The 22,878-nt window shown below is 47.3% G+C and overlaps 1 pseudogene and 1 gene segment (V, D, J or C); both read right to left on the bottom strand.

The window, feature by feature from the left end:
- Positions 1-5,869: 5,869 nt before the first annotated feature.
- Positions 5,870-6,441, bottom strand: LOC125282394 (immunoglobulin lambda variable 5-37-like). The segment is given in 2 exon segments: positions 5,870-6,276; positions 6,396-6,441. Coding segments are annotated over 2 exon segments (453 nt in total).
- Positions 6,442-9,628: 3,187 nt separating this feature from the next.
- LOC125282393 (immunoglobulin lambda variable 5-45-like) lies at positions 9,629-15,832 on the bottom strand (annotated as a pseudogene).
- Between the last annotated feature and the right edge of the window lie 7,046 nt (positions 15,833-22,878).

Here is a 22,878-nt window from a genome sequence, read left to right as displayed (position 1 = left end):
AGAGCCTCCCCTAATCTCTCCCTTGCCCTTTTCATCCTCTGAGAGAGGGAGGGACCAAACATGCAAATGAGACCCCAGCTCCCTGAACCCTCACTGACTTGGTCAGGTCCCTCTGTCTGAGGATGTCAGGGGTGTGGGAAGGGGAGGGGTTGTGTGGGACCAGGGGGTGGGGAGGTCACAGCTGTGGGCCCTGAAAAGAGGGCATGGGCAGCACCAGGTGGCAGGTCCCTGCTCTGGTTAACCCTTGACCCTCAGAATTAAGTGACTGGCACCCCCTGGTGTCCAGGCCCAGACACAGCATTGTGTGACATGGAGACACAATGGACCCATCAGAGAGAACTCCTACCTCCCCACTGCACTGTCCATGTCACCTTCTCTGGGGTCAGGGCATGTTTCCCCTTATGTGGCCTCCTATCACCTCAGGACACATTTTCCCTCTACTCAGCTCCACGTAGTGTGTTTGTCCATAACTCCTTGCTGTTCAAGGGGCAAGACTGAGCTGGTGACTCTTGTAGAACCACATAGAGGAGGATCCGGTCCAGAGCACTGATGGGTCCACACGGACACACGGCCAGTTCTGTGCAGGAGGTTGATTTCTTTCCACTTACCTGATTCCTCTCTGGTTTCCAGAGTTCTCCTTTCCCAGAAGTTCCTTCAGCACTGAGGAGAGAGGGAACATTTCTCTCCAGGTTTGGGGTAGAAGATCTCATGTGCATTCCTAGAGGGTTACACACGGGACATCTTTGTCATCTGTCACTATCTGCCTCCACGAAAAAAAACAGCTCTCTACACACTGTGGGCAGTGATTCCCTCCTAGGATCTGTCCTCCCAGCACAGGCACAGTCTGCAGGAGCCCTGCCACGTGACGCTGTGTGTGGCACTGACCTCAGAGCACAAAGTGCAAACCTGCAGGAAATCCTAGAAGTAGTGACAGCTACAGATGCTCTGAGATGAACTTAGTTTCAGAGATTATACTTTAGTCACCATTTAGACAACTGTTATCTTAAAATGAATGTGTGATTTTATACAAAATTCAACTCAGTAAGAATGATGTAAACTCAATGACAATGTCAATGGGAAGATAAAGGTACAGTCACTAGTGTACCATTCACAGATCCGTGCTTATTTTAGAGAGAATGTGGATGGAAGTAGTAGCTGAAAACCTGGATGAAAAAATAATGGGACAGAAATGCCTTCTAGTTCTTGGTTGAACAGGGCTCTACAAACTTGTTTCTAAGTCATTTCATTTGTTATTATTATTATCATTTGAATCATGAATTTTGTATAGAAGTCCTGGTCCTACAAGTAGAAGTAGGAAAGCCCAACTCGGTGCACAGGGAAACCCCATGAAGAGCCTGTTCCTATGCACTTGAGAGCCATCTCAGTGATGGAATTACCAATCACAGAGCTTCCAGGAAGGACTCATTAAGGGTCAGACTGTCTCAGGGGTAGGCACAGCTATAGTTGCTGAGTCTTGTTTCCAACATGCTCAGAATAGAGCAACTGTCCATCCAGCCACCCATGACTAGAGCAATGAATTTCTACTACCCAAGGCCAACTTGACCCAGAAATTTTTTCAAAGATCCCACACATGATTCCTGGTGAGGTGGTGATAAGGGGCACTGTGTCCCTGAGGTCACATGCCCTGAGGCCCTCGGTTGGTACAGACTCTTCAGCAGAGGTCCAGCCTGGATGGAGGTGTCACTGGTGTGACTGAGGGAATGACAGCCCAGGACTAAGAACACAGGAGGGTTGGAGCACCTGGGTGGCACAGCAGTTAAGCGTCTGCCTTCGGCTCAGGGCGTGTTCCCGGCGTTATGGGATCGAGCCCCACATCAGGCTCCCCCGCTATGAGCCTGCTTCTTCCTCTCCCACTCCCCCTGCTTGTGTTCCCTCTCTCGCTGGCTGTCTCTCTCTCTGTCGATAAATAAATAAAATCTTAAAAAAAAAAAAGAGCACAGGAGGGTTGTGTGTCTTGTCCCCACGGGCCTTGAGCTCTGTGTGAGCCGCACTGAAGTTGCTGTCCCAGAATCAATGTCCTGATCAGACTTAAGCACTGACTTGAGCCCAGATGTAGTTCAGGGCTGAGTTGCCCACAGGGACAGAGATTCCCCCTGGGTTCCTGGGCATCGGCCTCATTCCAGCAGAGCAGGTGTACAGGGCACATTCTGGCGTCCCTGGTGACAGGACCCCAGTCACGCTCATATTTCTGGCATTTCTTGCTGATGGGGATGCCCCCTCCTGCACATTGTGACACTGGGCTGGGTGAGCCCAGGTTGACCCTAACTTCTGGAGGGACAGAGAAGCCTGAAAAATGCAGAATGCAGGACACTATACACTCACAGAGATGAGGCGTGTGTGTGTGTGTGTGTGTGTGACCAAAAATGACACCAAGTGGCCTCTATCCTTCTAGGGTCTTCTCTACACCCTGAGGGATAAATATCCATGAAGCTCATTCTCTCTTAAACCTGGAGGAGACTCGATGAAAAGGCAAGGGTCTCAAAGATCTCTTCCTGGAGGAGGATCTGTTTCAGGCAGTGGGGACGCACTGGAGAGCAGAACTATTAACAATTCACTGAATTAGAAGTTCAGGTCTTGTTGAGGGACAAGAAGTCTGTGAATGTTTCCCCCCTGCACACGTAAGACCTGCCGCTGCAGTGTCTTCAGGTCTCAGGAAAGACAGGACGGGGCTAAGCACACAGCCTCCTCTCTCCTGACCCCACTCCCCACTGTGCTCCACATTCCTCTGTGTCCCCAGGTATCTACCAGAGTTGAACAGAAGATAGCATTGACTTTTATTTCTGGGAGAGGGATAAAGCCTATGACATCACAGACCAGAGGAAAATGTTTCCATGGTGGATCTACTGCTTAGATAGTTCTTAGGAAACTGATTTGGGGGCACAGGAAAACCGATTATATATTTTGAAATCTGCAGGTGACTCTGCCTTCATGGATTCTGTCAATCCTCATCATGGACAGGGAACCAATTAATTGTGAGGGAGGAGCAAAAATGAATAGATTCTATATGCAAATACTGAAAGGTAGGATACACACATCACTTTTTGAAAAACATATAAATTTTATTTTCATATTAAAGAGACTGACTGGGAATGTTGGGAGCAGAAACCCAGAGCCTGGGGTTGACAGCAGGAAGAAGAATATGAGGGACTGCATGTAGCTCTATTTTCTGGTCATTCTCCTCCCTAGAGATGGAACACTGAGACAGGAAACTAGGACAAGATCATTTTCAGTGTTCTCTGCAATTTTGTGTGGAGAGGGAATTTAGACCTCAAGAGTCAGAGGCGGAGCCTGAAGGTCTGAGGCACAGGGGAGCAGAGAGGAGAAGAGGAGAGAGGGTGTGGGGTGTTGTCAGGGAGAGTCTGTAGGATTTGGTCCAAGTGCATGTGTAGCTGGTTCAGAGAGAAGACACTGTGTCTGTGACCAGAGTCAGTGTCAATATATCAGCTGTGGGTACATCAGTAGAGACACGAGGTCACACTTTCTGGAATAAGATGGTGAAGCTTATGTGGATAATGTTTGCTGGGCAGCTTGTATTCATTCCCACACCCTGTGGGGATGTACACTTGGGCTTTTACCTGATCCATCAGTATGTTCCTTACATGCCCTATTTTCTCTTTCTTTACATTCAAACATGAATGTTTTCCTTGTTCAAGGACAGATCCTTCTGCAGGTGACCCCCACCTCCACCCCAGGCATGTTTCTCCAGATAAGTTTCTCACTGAAAAAAATGTTCATAAGCATTATCTGTGTGCATAGGGATTTATGTCACTTCCTCCTCTTCTGAGACACTGTGAGTAATGGTAGCTGCTCCCACGTCATGAGCTGTAGCACAGAAATAGCCTCATCCTCAGCCTGCAGCCCAGAGATGAGGAGAAGCCCTGCATTGGCCGAGGCATCTTTGGATCCAGAGGAGTGGCTGGCATCCCTGGAGTTCTGGTGCTTAACTGAGTTTGAGTAGAACTTCAGCAAATACTGGGGAGGGCTCCCTGTAGTAGTTTCTAGTAGTTTCTGTGAATATATATTTCTAGTGAAATTAAGAATTAAATCAGTAGGTGTTGCTTAAAGCAAATTACCATCTGAAAGTTGCGTGGGTCTCATCCAATCAATCGAAGGCCTTGATGGAGAAAAGACTAACGTCACCCAGAAAGAAGGAATTCTGGGATCACACTACTTTCAGAACCAAACTACATCTACTCTTCATCCCCTGAATCTGTGGCCTGCTAGCCCACACTAATGATTTTGGACTTCTACAATCATGGCTAACAGTTCCTTAGAATAACCATCTCAGATGGATTGATAGAAAGGCAGACAGGTACACATCTGTATCTCCATACACAGGCACATATATGTATAAATTATGTTAAATATACACATACATACATATATACATACTATTGGTTTGGTTTCTCAGGAGAACCCTACCTCATACACAGCCCTTTATCCAAACCTCAGTCTATTCTTTGCTATTTCCGTCCCCTTGCAGAGTTCTATTCCATACACATATCATGATCAATGGTGGGGCAAAGGAAGTCTGTGCGCTGGGTCCTACAAAGACCTTGAGAAGCCACCTCCATGAGGAAGCAAAGTCTAAAAACACAAGATTTTGCACCAGGTTCATGTGTCCACTACATAACCAGACTACCAGCACCCAATCTGCAGTAGGGCATATTCACACCCTTATTAGGACCCATGCAGCTATGGAAGTACTCCATGGTTTTGTGAGAAGAGTCTTGGGATTTTCTATCCAGGATTTACAGATGCACGTTCCATATCTGAGCCTTGGAAATACAGTCAGAACCCAGGAATCACATGGTGCCCTCTTCTGTTTAGACCTTCTGGGGCACAATTCTCACTGAGCAGGTTGTCATTCATGCAGCTGTTCCTTGGGTGCACTGGCCATCAGAAGACCATCCCCCCAGGGACCTCCTGCTGGGGACAGCATAGGCTCATTGTCCTGTGCCGCTGGCCCAGGTCCAGTGCAGCCACACTGTGTGCATCAGTCTTCAGAACAGTGTTTCATCCCCCTGGTCTGAGCCTCTGCCCAGACTGACACCACCCTGCCAGCCTCGCCTTGATCACCCAAATGAAATATGTGTGCCCATAGTTCAGTGGCATGTCCCACAACACCCTTCAGACAGGTCAGGTCACATGCAACTAGAGAAGGACCATTCCAGATCAATTGTTTCACGGGTGTCTGTTCTCACCTTTTCTGTTTCTTTGCTGAGACTTCCAACCTCACATTTCACTGCAGGTGGATTTTCCAAGAAGACCTTGTGGTGAGACTTTCAGTCAGTTTGGGAAGAATCATTGCCTTAGTGACATTTGATGTTTTGAAGAAAAAACTAGGGATATCTATCCATTGATTGGTTTAAAATCTTTTCTTGCAATATTTTGTAATTTTCAGCGCATAAAACATTCAATTATTCTCAGATTTATCTTTAAATGGTTCGTATTGATGATATTATAAATGTTATTGTTTTTGTTTATAAATAACTGGAAGGTTCATTACTAGCCAATAATTCATTTCTTCATGTTGGTTTTATATCACAAAATCCAAGTTAAAGCACTCAGACCAGAAGCACGTCTTGGTCACTCCTTTACCCTGAGCTGGGCACATCTGAATCACCCTCGACTGGCCTCCTCCAGTGTCTCCCTAAGAGATTTAATTCTCTGATCAAGTAATGATGTTCAAAAATAACCTGAACTAGATGATAGTTCGGTGGCAATATGAAAGTTGAACTGACAAAAGAGATAAGGCATTGTCAATTCTACTAGTTCAAGGAAAACCAGGGGCTTGTCTGAGATCTAACAACAGAAGTCACCCCCTGAGACAGACTCCATCCAAGACCTAACCAGGAGTGACGGCACCAAGCATGAGAGTATAGAGAGGTTTTTGTCTCACTTCCTCATGGGTCTGCAGCACTGTGTAAGCACTAGAGCTGCCATCCCAAATAAGACAGTAATAGTCAGCCTCGTCCTCAGCCTGCAGCCCGGAGATGAGCAGAAGCCCTGCATTGGCTGAGTCATCTTTGGAGCCCGAGAAGCGGCTGGGGACCCCAGGTACCAACTGTGTGCTTGAGTCTGAGTAATAGTACAAGAGATACCGGGGAGGGCTCCCTGGCTTCTGCTGGTACCAGTATATGGTATAGCTGCCAACACGGAAGCCACTGCTCAGGGCACAGGTGAGTCTGGTGGATGATCCCAGAGATGCAGAGAGGGAGGGCGGCTGGGTCAGCACAGGCTGCGACAGGGAACCTGCAACAAAGTCACACATTGCTAATGGATCTGGGGCACGTGGCAGCTGATAAGGGATTAGATCAGGGTGGCTCACACAGCTTGGGGGGCTTCCCTGCTCTTCCAGAGCTTGTCCCTACCTGTGCAGTGAGAGAGGATCATGAGGAGGAGAGGGGTCCAGGCCATGGTGACACAGTCCCAGAGGTCCTAGAGCTGAGGCTGGGCTGGGCCAGACCTCTCTTAACCATCTTACTGCCCAAGGGGAGGAGACTGTCATGTAAATTTGCCCCCATCTTTATCTGGCTTTGCCCCTCTCTGAGCTATGACAAGGAACCTGAGCACGGTGTGTGGACAGAGAAACTGAAGTTGCTCTGTGGGGAGATTTCGGGAGGAAGCAGCTGCTGGGTCAAACCACAGGTGTGTGGGTAACGGGGACTCTGTTGTACCATTGGGGACACAGTGGCTGAGGCCTGAGCATTGTGTCAGGGACCAGCGCTCTCTAGAATGACTTGGTGTTAGCAGTAGCTGCCTGAAAGGAACTCCCCCAAGTGACTCCAGGGGAGCCATGTCTCCCCCTACTGGTCACCCACCCATTTGCAGGCACCTGGGAAGCTTCTGTGGACTCTGCATCTGTCCTGGCCACTGCCATTCCGCAAACAGGGAGAGGCATGCCTGTGCACAAGCAGCGTGGTCAGGTTGAGATTACTGATGTTAGTCCACTCCACGTGGAATCGGGAGGCTTGGGTTTCACAGAAAACAATAATATGAAATAAATAATACGATGTGCTTGCTTTTTGATGATGGTTGTGCTTATGCTGTGCCCAGTTTCTTGTTGGCTATGATGTAAGGAGCCCTGGCGGGTCTGCCTCATCGTGGCCACTAGACAGGACATACTGTTTTTCAGAGTTCTTTCCCTGCATTGTGCGTCTCCCATCTGGGTTCAGCCTCAGATTTTGACATAATTTCAGCACCATTCTGGAGGTCAGAACCAGGTTCCTAATGGAGCCCCTCACCCCCAAAAGGTAGTCTGCCATATCTTTGCTGTTTCTGTGATCTGACAGGGGCACTCCTCTGGTAGTCTGTGTGATTCAGGACATTCCCACAGACAATAAGCACCTGTAGGCCTTAGCACAATGACCCCAAATTCCCCACTCTAGAGAACTAACTCAACTCTCACATCATCCCAGAAACTTGCTGAACTCATAAAAGAGATGGCTGTGTCATTTGTAACTGTAATTTGCAAGTTGTAATTGCAAGATGTGTTGCCTGCATTCTAAATCCCAGCAGAGAAGGTCTTCTACCACCCAGAAAGCGATTTCTGGAGCAACATTTTGGAAGACCTATCTCAAGTTCAAGGGGAAATCTGACCCACTTCTCTGACCCCTTGTCTCTGGAACAAGGAGTATAGAGACCCCAAAGGACTGTTCCATTCTCTTGAACCCCACAGCTGAGGAATCACGTCAGGGGTATCTTCATGAGACACCAGCCTGTGTCATCCCCCCCGTGTCCCTCTGTCCAGGGGAAATGACTGTGAAGGAAAGAAGGCTCCTCCTGATGAGAAAACTGCCACTGCCAGAATGCACAGGACAGGGTCTCCACATGATGACAGTCCCCATGAGATCTGTTGGCAGATCTCAGACAACCAAGAGCTGCAGCTTGCATTTAGTGCCCAGAGAAACCCCTTCAGTGATGGTGCACGAGCTCTCCACTACCACAAGATCTCCTGAACTGCACGTCGTGTGATGACAATTGACTCCAGCCATGATTATTGTGGCCTCCAGGACTCACATGATATCCACAATCATAATGATCAAAGAGAGCTTTCAACAAAGTCCTGGGGCATTCCTGAGGTGCAGAGTTTCTGTGCCATGTGATATGATCCCGTCAACACACGCTCAGGGGCACTTCCAACCACACAAGCTGTCCACAATGAGGGAAGGTGATTCCCCACCCCAAATGGTCAAATCTCCACATTTATCATTTACCTCCACATTCAGGAGGAGCATTTTCCTTCACTGCATCCCCGGTGCAAATGCAAACCTCACAAGGTTCTGTGTTGTCCCCACTCGTCTGCCTTTCCTGGGGACATTGCAGGGATGGCCTTGGCAAGGCTTCCAGCTCTCCCCCCTCTTATGAGCCTGAGGAGAAGCAGAGGACAGAGGGCAGGGCCAATGGGATTGATACAGGGCTGTGCTCCAGGAGTAGCATCTCCAGAGATGCCTCATGGCAGGCATGACAGGGATAGAACATCAGTAGGAGGAGCCTCAGGTGCTCATAGGAGGTGTAAGGCCAACACTGGAATTGGTGTTGATGAAACATAGAGATCTCCAGGGAATGAGTCACTGGGGGAGGGACAGAGGGTGGTTATGGCCTGCTTGGGTCAGGACACCTGAGAGAGACTTTGGAGTCACCAACAGACTACCTTTGTTAACTCTCATTGTTACATGAAGGTAATGAAATCCCAGCCTCAGAAAGTACCCAGGACATGTCTCTGCAGAACATAAAGTGATTGGGTTTTATGCATCCAGAGTCCTGCACTGTTGATTAGGGTGAACCAAGGGCCACATGGTGCTGCTAGGGGATGGAAAATGGAACAGATGAGGTGCTCCTAGCCACCATTTCCAGACACCACATCAGCCATTTACTTGAGCAAATAGACACGGAAAGGGAAGGGCCCAAGCTGGGAGAGGTGACCCCAGAGTCAGCTTCCTGCAACAGTGGAGTGCGGACACAGCTCCCCTGTATCTCCGTGATCCTACCTCAACGACTTGTGGAATTGGAACTTCTTTTCTTTTCCTGTATATGTCCCAGACCCTGAGTATTCACAGCCTTGTCAGCATTGTGGCCTGAGCCTCAGATCACCTTGAGATGAAGAAGAAACAAGGCTCTTACAGAAACTGCTTTAGTGATGAGGGAGCCTGATGCTGGGTGTCCAGTGCACACAGGGAGGTCACGCACACAATCACATCTTACTTGAGAGAAGGATCTGTTGCTCAACATCCTTGGAGCTACAGATATGTGCTTCCTCTGGCCTCGGGGTGGGGGGGGAGCCATCCTGTCTATAATCTCCCTGAAGTGGTACTTTGCCCTAAGACCCAATTTATTGCTATGGAGATAGTGAGATCTATATAAGAAGATATTAGCAGTGGAGCAAATGATCTCTGTAAAGTAAATAAGAGGACATTTGCACATACAAAGGTCCTAGGAAGCGAAGTTGACTGAAGACAACAGATGTCACCTGGAGTAGCCTTGGTACCAGGCAGTGCAGGGACTACTGCAGCTTGCAGAGAGTCTCACTTCCCCAAGGTTCTGGAGGACATTGTCCATATAACAGCTGCCATGCCAAATATTGCAGTCAGAGTCAGCCTTGTCCTCAGGCTGCAGCCCAGAAGTGAGCAGATGCCCTGCATTGGCCGAGCATCTTTGGATCCAGAGAAGCAGCTGGGAACCCAGAACCCTGGTGCTTATCTGAGTTTGATTCATAGCATAGGAGACTCCAGGAAGAGCTCCCTGGCTTCTGCTCGTATCTGATGATACAGTATCCCCCAACGTTGAAGCCACTGCTCAGGGTGCAGGCGAGTCTATCAGTTGCTTCCAGAGATGCAGAGATGGAGTGCAGCTGGGTCAGCACAGGCTGGGAGAGGTGACCTGCAAACACAGACACTCATGGGTGATGGGCAGGGAGAAGTGTAAAGTTTCTCAGACTATGGGACAGCGGAGCGGACACCAGCTGTAGGGCTGTCTTATGTCCCTGAGGCCTGTCCCTAATTGTGCCATGAGAAAGAAAAACAAGAAGGACTGGAGTCCAGGCCATGGTGACACAGACACTGGTCCCCACAGTGAGCTGGGCTGCCCCAGGCCTCCTTTTCTCCTCCACCCTCTGCCCCAGGAGGGGCTGTCCATGCAAACGGGCTCCACCCAGTGACTGCCCAGCCCCTCCCTGATCCCTGGTGCTGGAGCTCAGCCCACACCCCACACTGAGGAGAATAGCAGTTGGCTTCATCCCTGGGGAGAGCCACACACAGCTCCCTGCTCAGGGGACTCTTCCAGGGCTGAGAGGACACAGCTGCTGAGTCCCCATCAGGGAGCACAAGACCCAGTCTCCAGTCCCAGGCTTCACTGAGTGAAAACTCCTCCCTGAGCCTCTGAGGAAGGGCCACAGTTCCGTCCCACAGCACCCCCTGCTGGTCGCAGGCCACACATCTCACAAGGCCCAAAGCCCTGAGAGCCCAGCTGGTTTCTGCAGCTCACCAGGTCCCCGTCTATACATACATATCCATGGTCTGATTTCTAGTACAGGTTTCCTCGGCAATCTGACAGTTGAGCATTCTACAAATCCTTTCTTATTTTAACATGGCCTAATGTGAAGAAGTATTTCCAATCAATTTATATGATTTTTTAAAAAATATTCCCAGACCTGGGGCGCCTGGGTGGCTCAGTTGTTAAGCGTCTGCCTTCGGCTTAGGGCGTGATCCCAGTGTACTGGGATCGAGCCCCACATCAGGCTCCTCCAATGGGAGCCTTTTTTTTCCATTATGTTCAGTTAACCAACATATAGTATATCATAATTTTTTGTTGTAGAGTTCAACGATTCATTAGTTGCATGTAACACCCAACCCATGCCCTCCTTAATACCCTTCACCCAGTCACCTCATCCCCCACCCTCCTCCCTTCTGTAAGTGAACATTTTCAGGGGCAAATGAACCATACTAACATTAAATATGAGATTTATCCAAAGTTCACACACATAAAAATCAAGAAAAGAAAACATGTGCTTCTTACTCTGAAGTAAGAACGACTGTCTGAAAACATTTGTGTGAACATCCTGGAGCTTTATAACACCCTTTCCTTGTGCAGTCGCTGTGGGGCAGAAAGAACTAGAAGGGTGGCTGTGGATGTGATGGTGGATTTGGGAGCAACATGCAATTTCTAGAGTAATAGGTGAAAGAGATGCCACAAAATTGGAGTATGTCCCATTATTCAATAAAAAGGTGATTGAATGCTCATTTCTGAATTGTTAGTAAATTGTTTAATGAAATTTGCACATTTTTTCCCTTTATTATCATCTGTGTTCAGGGACTTAAATGACATCAGCCATAAATATTTATATTAAATTCAATTATATCTATTCAATTAAGTTATTTCTGAAAAAGTAGTTAATGTGTAAATATATGAGGAAATTTTAAGATGAAGAAGACCTAAAACTTAAGGGAAAAGAGAAGAATTAGAAAGGATAATTGAAAAATCTGAAGATGTATGTATCCGTTCTAATCCCACTACAAAATAATGAAGCAAATGAGAAGTAACAGAATAGTCATAAATACTATCTATGGATATTGCAGATAAAGGAAGCTGCATGTCTTCTCTATTTCATCAGGAATAAGCAGGGATGCTGTAGTTTCCAGAAGGATCCCTGACCACTAGAGGGAGCCCTGAGACAACCCTGCTGATTGTCCCACTCATTCTCATGTGACTGCATTACTGAATTACTGTCCCTGAGGACTGACTGTTTAGGGGGCAAGTGGGAGCCAGCACTGGATGGGAGAAGGGGGAAGCTGAATGAAGGAGAACCAGGGCACCAGGAGCCCTTCACAATGAGAACAGACAGAAGCTGCCCAGGTGTCCCGTGGTGATGCTGCTTGATATAGCCAAGAGCTTTCCTTGGGCTGCACTTTCAATCCCTAAAGGACATGTATACTCCTCCTGCCCTGGGTAAGGACAGCAGTGAATCCCAAGGCAATGTGTGCAGTGACTCCACCTTTTTCTCCCAGACTGTCAGGGAATCAGTGCTGAGGGCTCAGGGGCTCTCTCCCTAACTGGGGTAGCTGACATACTGTGCATATTACTTACCTCACATCTGCTGTCTCTGCGTGTTCATGCCCTCAAAATCTTTTCACTAGTGTCCTCATGAAACACCTTATCTAAGGATTGAGATTTGTGAAGGGCAGAGAAATCCTGGCCATGCTGAAACCCCCAGGCTCTGCTTGCTGAGGACAAGTATTTAGAAATCGGACACTCCTATCCACAGGTGTCACTGATCCTATGGCCATTTGCCCTCCTAAGTCATGTATCTTCATACAAATCTGTCCCTGTGTTTGACCATCCATCTATCCCTTCCTGGACCTAGGCCAGGATGAGAACTCATGACGATGGAGGATGAAACTTGATGCAGGGGTGTGAGTCAGTGGTGAGTATTCATGTGGTTTCTGGGGACCCCATGTACAAAAAGTCTCACTTCACTGAGGACAATACTTGGTCAATTATGTAACACAGTGCCACCTGCTGACCTCAAAACCCCCCTGACATCACCAAAGCTCTTTTGGGCCATCCTGATTGCGGATGGATTTTTCTGATGGTACTGCCCAGGTGCATGGAATGAGTAGGTCTCCTACACCAAGATTGGGACTGTGACATTAATTTTTTCCAGGTCATTAATGAACTCCAGAAAGCTAAACACAGAATGTATTGCACAGTGATTATGTTACCAGATTTTCAGAATTACCTGGCATTTGGATTTATTCATCCCTGTACTGGGGCCATTAACAGCTCCATGATTAGCTGGAACTGGTGCTTAAGATTAAGACTATCTTCACCAGAGTTCCCCCATGTACATATCTGTAATTAATAGGACATGGGCTCCTTTTAGAGGGTGTCAAATTGTGCTTTTGCTCTTGTTGCTGTAAGGTTCTCCTGCTATGTTACTCCAGCCCACCTTGTACAGGACTTGACATTTGATGTCTGTATTGGTCTTGAGACTATAACATGTTGGGGAAATGTGTCTTCTGCTCATTCTTACCTCTCTTGGTTTCCATTTGCCCTTGTAAGCCTGGAAATTCCTTATTTTCTGTTGCTTCTCTAATATATTTAACATATTTTAGTGGAATTTTGTCATTGTTTTTAGTAAAACAATTGGTATAAAAATCATTTTTTATAAGTGGAACCTCTTCTGAATTAGAGGTCCTCCTTCCACTTCTGAACTGTAGGACCCTTGTGACCTTGACCCACCTGCACAGGGTCTGATAAATTTGTTGAGGGCTCCATGAATCATCACTTAGAAAAATAGAACTATCTAGAAATTCCCCTATAATAAAAAGTTTATCTGATAATGGGGTTTGGGTTTACAGGATCTAGACTTGCATGAATAGATTTATTTAACATCATCCCAACCAAAGAAACTGAGAAAGAAATGTATGTGAACTCTGGGATTAAACTGGGGGAAGTGTGCTTGTCTGAGGGCCCTGTCCTCAAAGGGGAAGGGTCCTATCCTGTCACTGGGCATTCCCATGATCCCCAGGGCACCACTGAAAGAGACAGAGGAACACAGATTTGCAATTTCAGAGCCTGGAAATGATCAACAAATCCTGAGACAGGATCGGGGGACATGTAGGGTGCTTGGCAGAGAGGACTTGGGTCTCTCAGGTCATAGTCCCATATTATTGCTTTCCTTACCATGCCCACCCAACAAGTGTGGGGATACTTTTGCTTCTTGAGACAAAGTGAGTCTGTTTGGACTGGGACACAGTAAGAAAGTAGGTTATATTCTTTTTTAAGATTTTATTTATTTATTTGAGAGAGAGAGCTCTAGTAGGCAGAGTGGCAGGCAGAGGGAGAGGAATAAGCAGGCTCACCACTGAGAAGAGAGCCCAAGGCAGGGCTCAACCTCAGGATCCCAAGATCATGACCTGACCTGAAGGCGATGCTTAACTGACTGAGCCACCCAAGCACCCCAAAAGCAGGTTATTTTCATGGAACCCATAAGATAGACTGAAGCAAGTATGTGGAGTCCTCTGGTTTCTGTAGCAGAAGTGACACCAGAGAAGCAGAGCTGGTGCAAGACACAGGCAAGGACGGGGATGTGGGGTGGGGAATGGGTCAGAGAGTGGTGGAGCATGGGGGGCAGATTTTTTTTTTTTACTTTCCTGTGGAAGGGTAGCTCTTGGTGGCACTGGGGCTGTGCTCAGCTCTTTGATGATGGGAGTCAGTCTCATCCTCAGGCTGCAGGCCAGGGGTGAATGAGGAGGTCATGTTGACAAACCAAGAGCAGGAAGATTGACCTGGGATTCCTGCAGATCCATCACTGCTGTCCTAGGTCACAGACTTAGGGGCTTTGCCTGGGAGACCTTGTTACCAGAGACCATGATAACCTACAATGCTTCTGCAGTCTTTGTGATGAAGTTGACCTCTACATTGGGACCCTATTGAGAGCTTCAGAGGGAGTGTTGTTGCACATATTAGGGGTTTTTTGATACTCCACAACTCTGGCTGACATCCTGCATGCATAAAAGCTCTTACAGGGCAGAAAAGGAGAGGAGGGCACATGTCACTTCCCGTGGGCTCTGGAAATCCACCCATGGGAGTTCATATGAGTTGAGATGTATCAGCTGTAGGAAAGTCACATATAAGACTCAGTCATTTCCTAGGAATTCTGGAACCTTCCCCCTCCCCCCTCCCCAGCCTCTAAAATAGTTTTGCTGGCCTCAGGTAGCAAATGTCCCCCATGCCTAACCCCTGTCTCCTTGATGTGACAATGGAAGACACAGACACCACAACAGTGATCCAGGCCGGCTCCGGGCCTTCACCTCCCCCAGACCTGCATTTACCATCTTCCTGCCTCATAACAGGAGCACAGGGCACCTCAGCCAACCTCTCAGATGAGGCAGGGAGGAAAGGTCTCTCTGTGGTTTCAGGAGCAGAAGCCATGTCTACAGGCCTGTCCACCTGCTGGGATTGTGCCTTGATCTGAACAAGAAAGCTAGTAGACATTTTTCTGTCTTTCACTGAGCATAAGTTCAGTTTTGCTGTGATTTTGCTTGTTGTTTCTTCTTCTTCTTCTTCTTCTTCTTCTTCTTCTTCTTCTTCTTCTTCTTCTTCTTCTTCTCCTTCTTCATTTTCTTCCTCTTCTTCTTCTTTTTTTTTTTTTTTGCTACAATTTTGCCTAAGACTAAAATTTCATTGATGGGAAATTGACAGAGAAGGATTCTAGAGCCTGGAAGAGGCTTCTTGTCGTTGTTCCCACAACTACTCCCTCCACCCCCTCCTGGGTCCCATTCACAGCAGGTCAAGGTTTTTGTTCTACTTCCCCTTCTGCCTGTGTCACTGTGAGAAACACAACTATGCCCAACAAGGCTGTAATAGTCAACCTCGTCCTCAGGCTGCAGCCCAGAGATGAGCAGAAGCCCTGCATTGGTGGAGGCATCTTTGGATCCAGAGAAGCGGCTGGGGACCCCAGGGCCCTGGTGCTTATCTGAGTCTGAGTAGAAGCTCAGGAGATACCGGGGAGGGATCCCTGGCTGCTGCTGGTACCAGAATACGGTATAGCTGCCAACATTGAAGCCACTGCTCAGGGTGCAGGTGGGTCTAGCTGATGATCCCAGAGATGCAGAGAGGGAGGCAACTGGGTCAGCACAGGCTGGAACAGGGAACCTACAAACACAGACATCATGGGTGATGGCGCATTTACACTGGGAGTTTCTCAGTCTTAGGGGCAAATAATATCTGGGAAGATCCCAAGATGTCAGATGATGTCCCTACCTGAGTAGAGAGAGAGGAATAGGAAAAGGAGTGGAGTCCAGGCCATGGTGATACAGCCCTTGCTCCCCACAGTGGAGCCAGGCTGTCTCAAGCTTGTCTTATCCTCCATACTGTCCCTATGCAAATAAAAGTACTCTTTATGCAAATGTGTACCCCTTTACAGACTCTCTCTGCCCCCACCTGATCAGTGATTCAGGAGCTTTAGAGGGCACCTGAGGACAGAGGAGGCTGAGAGCAGGACCTGCTCTGAAAGGGACCCAGGATGGGGTGGAGGGAACAGGTGTGGGAAGCACCATGTTGGGTCTGATTTAAAGAATGTGAATACGCTGTCTGTGATTTTAGAGGCTTATAACATAGAGGGGAAAGTCATGAAGAAATAAATACTCCTGTGAGAATCGGAATGTCTACAAAACATAAATCATATAAAAAAGTTAGATTATCCCACCCCTTGGGACATTTTGGGAGCTCCTCCTCTGAAGGGTCTTACAAGTGTGTCTCAGGAGAAGAGTTACTGTGTTCTCCACATGGGCTTATAGAAGAGAAAATCAAAACAGGGTGTGAAGATGCTCAAACCATGAAGGAATATGGCAGTTTCACAGAGTGGAGGAAACCATCTGGTGATAGTGTGCACAGGGGAACAGAAGGGTGGACACAACAGAGCAGGACTGAAGAACTTATGTGGTCAGGAAGGAACAACTGAGACAGAAAAACAGGAGGCGGGGATGCAGGCTGTGCTCACAGGAGATGCTCAGGACTGTGGAGCAGAAGGAACTTGGGGAGAAAAGGAGGAAGAGGATAGTGCGAACTGGGGGTTTCTGCTTTGACTGACCCATCAGATGGTGCTGCTGTTTACTGCAGTGGAGCATTAGATAATGAGATGCTTCTCTTTTTGTAAAAGAATAGAAGATCTGAAAAACAAGTAAAAATACTGAATTCCAAGTTCAGAAATGGTGGACCTTGACCTTATGTGGCAGCAAGCAGTGACCACGTCTTGAGACTGGTGTCCAGGTGTGGTGAGCAGTCCCGAATGTGTGTATGGACACGTAGGAGGGACAGGATCCTGGGACGCACCCTGGGCACCATCCCTGTGTCCATAATGGGTGAGAGGAATCCTGGAAACAGAGTCGTTCAGTCCAGGCTGGCTCCCATGTTCAGTCCCATCATCATTCCTGCAGCATGTGTTAGTGATGTCCTACCTACTGCTCAGGATACCGTGTGGTGAGCTGGGTGATCCATCTTTGCCATATAAACAGAGGTTCAGGGAGGTCTGAGAACAGGGAAGATGTGTTTGGTGGTGATGATTACAGACCTTTACACACAAGGGTGAGCTCAGGACAGGTCATGAGGGTGCATGAGGGTGGAGCATTCAAGGTCAGGCTGAAATGCCAGGGACAGTGAGCATTGTGAAGAAGTGGGGATAGAGAAGAACCCAAACTTCTCAACCGACCTGCACATGCCCAGGACCTCCAGCCATAGGGAGGTGGCGCTGCAGGCTCTCTCTCATCTCCTTCAGCCTTTGGGGAAGGAGCACTGCATTCTGGTCACTGCTCTTACCTCCACTTTGTCTTCTTGGTGTCTGTCATCATGAGTGGCCTGGGAGGACCCACGTGAGCTCTGGGCTTCCAGGAGTCAAGGCAGGTGGGCCCTGGGCCCAGACTCAAGCAGACACTGCATTCCCAACTGCCATCACCCCATGGACCCCAGAGACAGGCTTACAGTGTCCCTGTTGCCCCAGTCCTGGGTTCCCCTGACTGAGATGAGGGGACAGGAGACTGCTTCCAGCACTGTGGGTCCCCTACCCACTCCCCATGGAGGATGGGCCACAACTGGGTCTTCCTTAGGATGGAGCCTCATGGCCACACTCAGGATCCCATGCTGTGGCCCTCCTCCAACTGAGGACTGTCTCTAGTTGTCTCCACTGTGCCAATGCTTCTCCACAGGGTGAGGTGAGTGTCAGAACCCATCTTTAGTGCAAGGAGCGAAAGGACAAAGGCCCCAGTGCATCTATCCCTATGACTTTCAGAGTAGTACCCAAAAAAGTTGGTCTGTCTTTGTCTTTCTGTGTGTTTTTGTCTGTTTCTCACCCCCAGCTCCTTCCTCTGTCAGCTGAGTCTCCGTCCACACTCCTGGTGGGGAGGGCACAGGCTCACTCTTTCTTGACCCATGAACTTGGTCTGTGGACCCAGGTGTGCTGTGTAATTTCCATATCTTATAAGTAATAAAACTTTATTTTTCAAAGATTTCTATTGTTGTAGCTGAAGGATAACTTGCTGTCATAACAAGAACCACAAGGGTGTGTCCAAACACCACATTCGTTATGGAGACGCTAAGACTTACACAAAACACGAACTTCTGTTTCTGAAGGGAGAATGCTGGCTCCTACCACCTGCGACCATTTACTTCATTGTTCAATTCAGGCAAGGCTCAGAAGGATCATATTACTGACCACTCCATCAGACACAGCTCCATCAACTGGAGAAAGGAGCTCATGTACAGTTTCTTTTATCTCTGGATGTACAGGCTCCCCTTCTTTTCAAAATCCCACAAGTCATCAGCCCTTTGAGTCACCTTTTCAGTGAGGTGGCTTCCTATTTTGTAGAGCAGCAAATGGGATAACGTCACATTGTCCACTCCATCATGGACCCCAGACTTCCTAGATGACTTCATGTGCACTAAGGTGTTGTCACTGTGCTGTAGAGTTTACTGAGGTGTGAAAACGCAGCAGTGTGGTGCAGCCACCATAACAGTTCGGTACAAGAGGGACACCACCATAAATACTGTTCTTGCATATTCATCCTCCTGCTCCTTCCTCCACCTCCTCTCCATCACTGACGTTTTTAGCACCTCTAGATTTGTGCCTTTTCTAAAATGTAGTTCAATTATAATTATATTAAATGTAGCTCTTTAAATGTTCTTCTTTATGAAGAAATACGTATTTAAAATTCATGTATGCCACTGTGACTTCAGAGGTCATTTGTTTTATTTATTTTTTGTTTGTTGATTTTTGTTTTTGTTTTGCATTTTTTTTTTCATGGTAAAATTGGTTTCAGTGTAGAATTTAGGGATTCATCGCTTATGTATAACACCCAGTGCTCATCACAACAAGTGCCCTCCTTAACACTCATCACCCATTTAGCCCATCCACCACCCACCTCCCTCCATCGACCCTCAGTTTATTCTAGATAGTTGAGACTCTTATGGTTTGCTTCCCTCTCTCTTTGTTTTCCTTCCCATATGATCACCTGTTTTGTTTCTTAAATTCCATTTATGAGTGAAATCATACAGAATTTGTCTTTCTCTGACTCACTTATTTTGCTTAGCATAATAAACACTAACTCCTTCCACATTGTTGTAAATGGAAAGGTTTCATTCTTTTAGATGGCTTAGCAATAATCCATTACATATATACCATATCTTCTTTATCCATTCATCAGTCAATGGACGTTTGGACTCTTTCCATAGTTTGACTATTGTTGATAATGCTGCTATAAACATTGGGTGCATGTGCCCCTTCAAATTAGTGTTTGTATATCCTTTGGGTAAATACCTAGTAGTGCAATTGCTGGATCATGGGCTAGAAAGCTGAATAATATCCCAGTGTACAAAATGTATAACCTATTGGAGGACATCTTTGTTAAACCAGGTAGGGATTATTTAAAACCTGGTATAAGCATCAATGTACAGTTCTGATTGCTTTCACATGTGGTGATTATGAATAAATCTTCTATAAACATTCATATGCAGGGTTTTCTGTGGACAGAAATTTTGTTTTGTTTCATCTTCCCTAATTTGTAGTTTGGCACATTTCCCACATTCCCCAAAAATATCAGAATATAACCAAAATAAGTAATCTGGTTAAATTTAAGCAAATAATGATACTAAATGTAAAGAGAACTGACATAACCATCAAGCAGACCAGGGACATGCTGAGGCCCCATGGAGGTTCAGAGCCCCCCAAAATGTTTCATTTATTGAAAAATCAGAGGAAAGTAAATGAATATAAACTATCTTAGAAGTAAACTGTCCTAGTTAATGAGGACAAGGACTTTCTCATTCCATAAAGACAATTTGTCTACGAATGGGCTACAATGGACGACTTTGAGTACAGAAGGGAGAAGAGAAGGCTTCATTCCTAGGGGGTGCCCTTGGATGGACCTAGGGCCCAGAGCATCAGCAGAAGAGTAAACAGACATTTCAGCCTAAGCTGAGCAGGCAGCTGATTGGCTGTTTACTCTCTTCTCAGATAACTATGTAGGGTTTGGTTTTAATTCCACATAGGCCTGGAACACTGTGTGACCACTGAGACTATTGAACGATGCTGAGCAGTAATAATGAGCCTCGTCCACAGCCTGGAGCCCAGTGATGGTCAGGGAGCTGGAGCTGCCAGACCTGTAGCCAGATAATTGAACAGTGACACCTAAAGGTCATTTGCTATTCTCAAATGTCAGGAAACTGGGGGTTGTTCCTGGGAGATATTGGTACCAGCTCACATAACCATGCCTGATGTTGGAGTTGTTTCCACTCCAAAAGATGGTGACCCTTTGGCCCAGGGCCCCAGACACAGAGGGCAGCTGAGTCAGCAGAGCCTGGGCCCAGGACCCTGCAAGGGGGAGAAACACAGAGAGGGTGATGCTGGGGTCTAGATACAAGAGAAGGAAGCAGGTCCCCATGTGACCTGCCAGAGCCCCTTGGCTTGTTCCTGCACCCAGTCTCCTGTGCAGTGAGCAAGAAGAATGAGGAGAAGGGACCAGTCCATGATGGAGGTCATCATTGATCCTGCCTTCTGTGCCCCACAGCTAAGCAAAGCCTCCCCTAATTTCTCCCTTCCCCTCTTCATCCTCGGAGAGACAGGAGGTCCCATCCGTGCAAATGAGACCCCTAACTCTCTGACCCCTTGGTGACCCTGGGTCTGGTCCCCTGTCAGAGATGTCAGGGGAATGGGAAAGGGAGGGGCTGTGTGCAACCAAGGGACAGGGAATCACAGCTGTAAACCCTGAGCAGAGGGTCTGATCTTCCCTGACCCTTCAAAAATGGGCCCCTTTTCCCCCTGGTGCCCAGACCCAGACATGCCATTGTGTGACAACATGACCAGAGCCCATCAGAGACAGTTCCTGACTCCCCACTTCTCTAATCATTGTCCCCTGCCTTAAGGCCATGTCAGGTGCCCCTTATGTGTCCTCCCATCACCTCAGTGCAGATTTTATGCTGTACTCAGACTCCTCAGGGTGAGTCTAGCCACACAGCTCCCTTGACTGGTCATGGGTCAGAACTGAGATAGTGTCTCTACACAAACTCCTTTTAGATCAGGATCAAGTCCAGAGTGTGATGGGTCTCCATGGAGACATGTTTCCTTCTCTGCAGGATGCTAGGTGTTTCCTGTTGGTGATTGATCCATGTTTCCAGACTTCTCTCTCATTCCCCTGAGGTTCCCACAACATGGAGGAGATGAGGAGCATGTCTCTGCACTGTGTGAGTAGAAACCCTAGTGTACATTCCTAGAGGGATTACAAATTGAAAATCTTAGTCATCTGTTACTATTTTCACCTGCTGAAAACAACAGTTCTCCACACACTGTGGGCAGGGATTCCCTCCTAGGATCTGTGCTCCCAGCACACAGACACAAGTCTGCAAGAGCCCTGCCAATGAGGCCATGTGTGGCCCTGACCTCAGAGCACAGAAGGCAAATATGCTCTTAATTCTGTTCAAGGTAACAGTTTAATTTTTCTCCCACATGACACTCCAAATCATTAGAGAACTAAACCCATCCATTTTCCTGAAACCCTGCAAACTGTAACCTGAAGTAAACTTCAGGGAAATCCCACAGTAGCTCATGTACAGACAATCTTCCTGCCTGTTGCTCTGTCGGCCACTCAAAAATATCATCATAAATATCCAAACTGCAAATCAGGGAAATCTATCACATTGCCGCTGCCTGCCCTCACTCCATCTGAAGATGGCCCCACATCTACAAATATTCTCACTGGCAGTGAGACAGGGAAACTGAAGGGAACCTCATGAAGGAATGTCTTGTTCCTTTTCCTGCTGGTATTCTTGCTAGGACCTGCACCCTCCACCCACCCAGATCTAATAGATAATGCATGTCTTCCTTGTAAAGGTCAAGGAGTTCATGGTTTCTCTGAAGTCTTCCAGCTCAATAGATAACATCTAAGGGGTGACTGGGTGGGGTCTCATGAATATTTTCCAGACCACTGACTCCCTGAGACCCCTGGCTCCAGGGCATAAGTGACTTATGGAGGACACCTGAGGACTCCTCCTTGTTTTAACCAGTTCCTGGAAGCCTGAGAAGACACATGCATCAGACCACAGTCTCAGTAAAACCCCAGACCACAAGCAATGCTGTGACTTTCTCTTCTTTTCCTTTCTGAATCTCCCAGACAACTGTATCTGTTTTTTTCTATGTTTCAATAAACTCTTCTCTCATTTTCTCCAGTTTTTCTTTGATGTTATGCTGTTTGAAACCAGGGAACCTCTTAGCTTTTCCTGGGGGACCTCCTCTGTGTCCTCAGACACAGCCAGCCAATGTTAGCAGCACTTAGGACTCAGACACTGGGCTTATAATTTGTTCCAAACATTAGCCTGTTTCATTTTTGTTTCTATAAAAATGCTGCTTATCAATTATCTGATTGTTTGCCCAATATGGGCCTAACATTGAGAGCCCACCTGCATCACAGCCTCCTGAAATGAGTTTAACTGAACTGACCTATTGTCAGAATAAGATTCCTGTTCAATAAGATGAAACAACATAGTGGCTCAACTTTGAATGTATGAGACTTCAAGGAAGCTTCAGAGGAGAGAATTGTAAGGGACAAGGGAAGTCTGCACAAAGATGGGCCACCTTGGTGTGAAGATGATTGTGAGTTAAAAAGCGGTTGAAACACTGCAGACTCAGAAAAGCTCTTTGCCCCCTCCCATCTGACTAAAGGAATTTAGGCAGGGCACCTGCTCCAGAGAAGAGAGCTTGCACCACAGACAACTACACTAGGATGTGAACTAGGTGAAGTAGACAGGAAGAGACCCAACAAGGCCTGTTTGGTCAAAGTCCTCTGTGTACCACTGTTTTCCAGTGGCCCC

This window comes from Ursus arctos, unplaced genomic scaffold (assembly GCF_023065955.2).
Source record: "Ursus arctos isolate Adak ecotype North America unplaced genomic scaffold, UrsArc2.0 scaffold_39, whole genome shotgun sequence".
Classification (NCBI taxonomy): Eukaryota; Metazoa; Chordata; class Mammalia; order Carnivora; family Ursidae; genus Ursus; species Ursus arctos.
The sequence above is the reverse complement of the archived record's forward strand: the minus strand, read 5'-3'. Positions and strand labels throughout refer to the sequence as shown.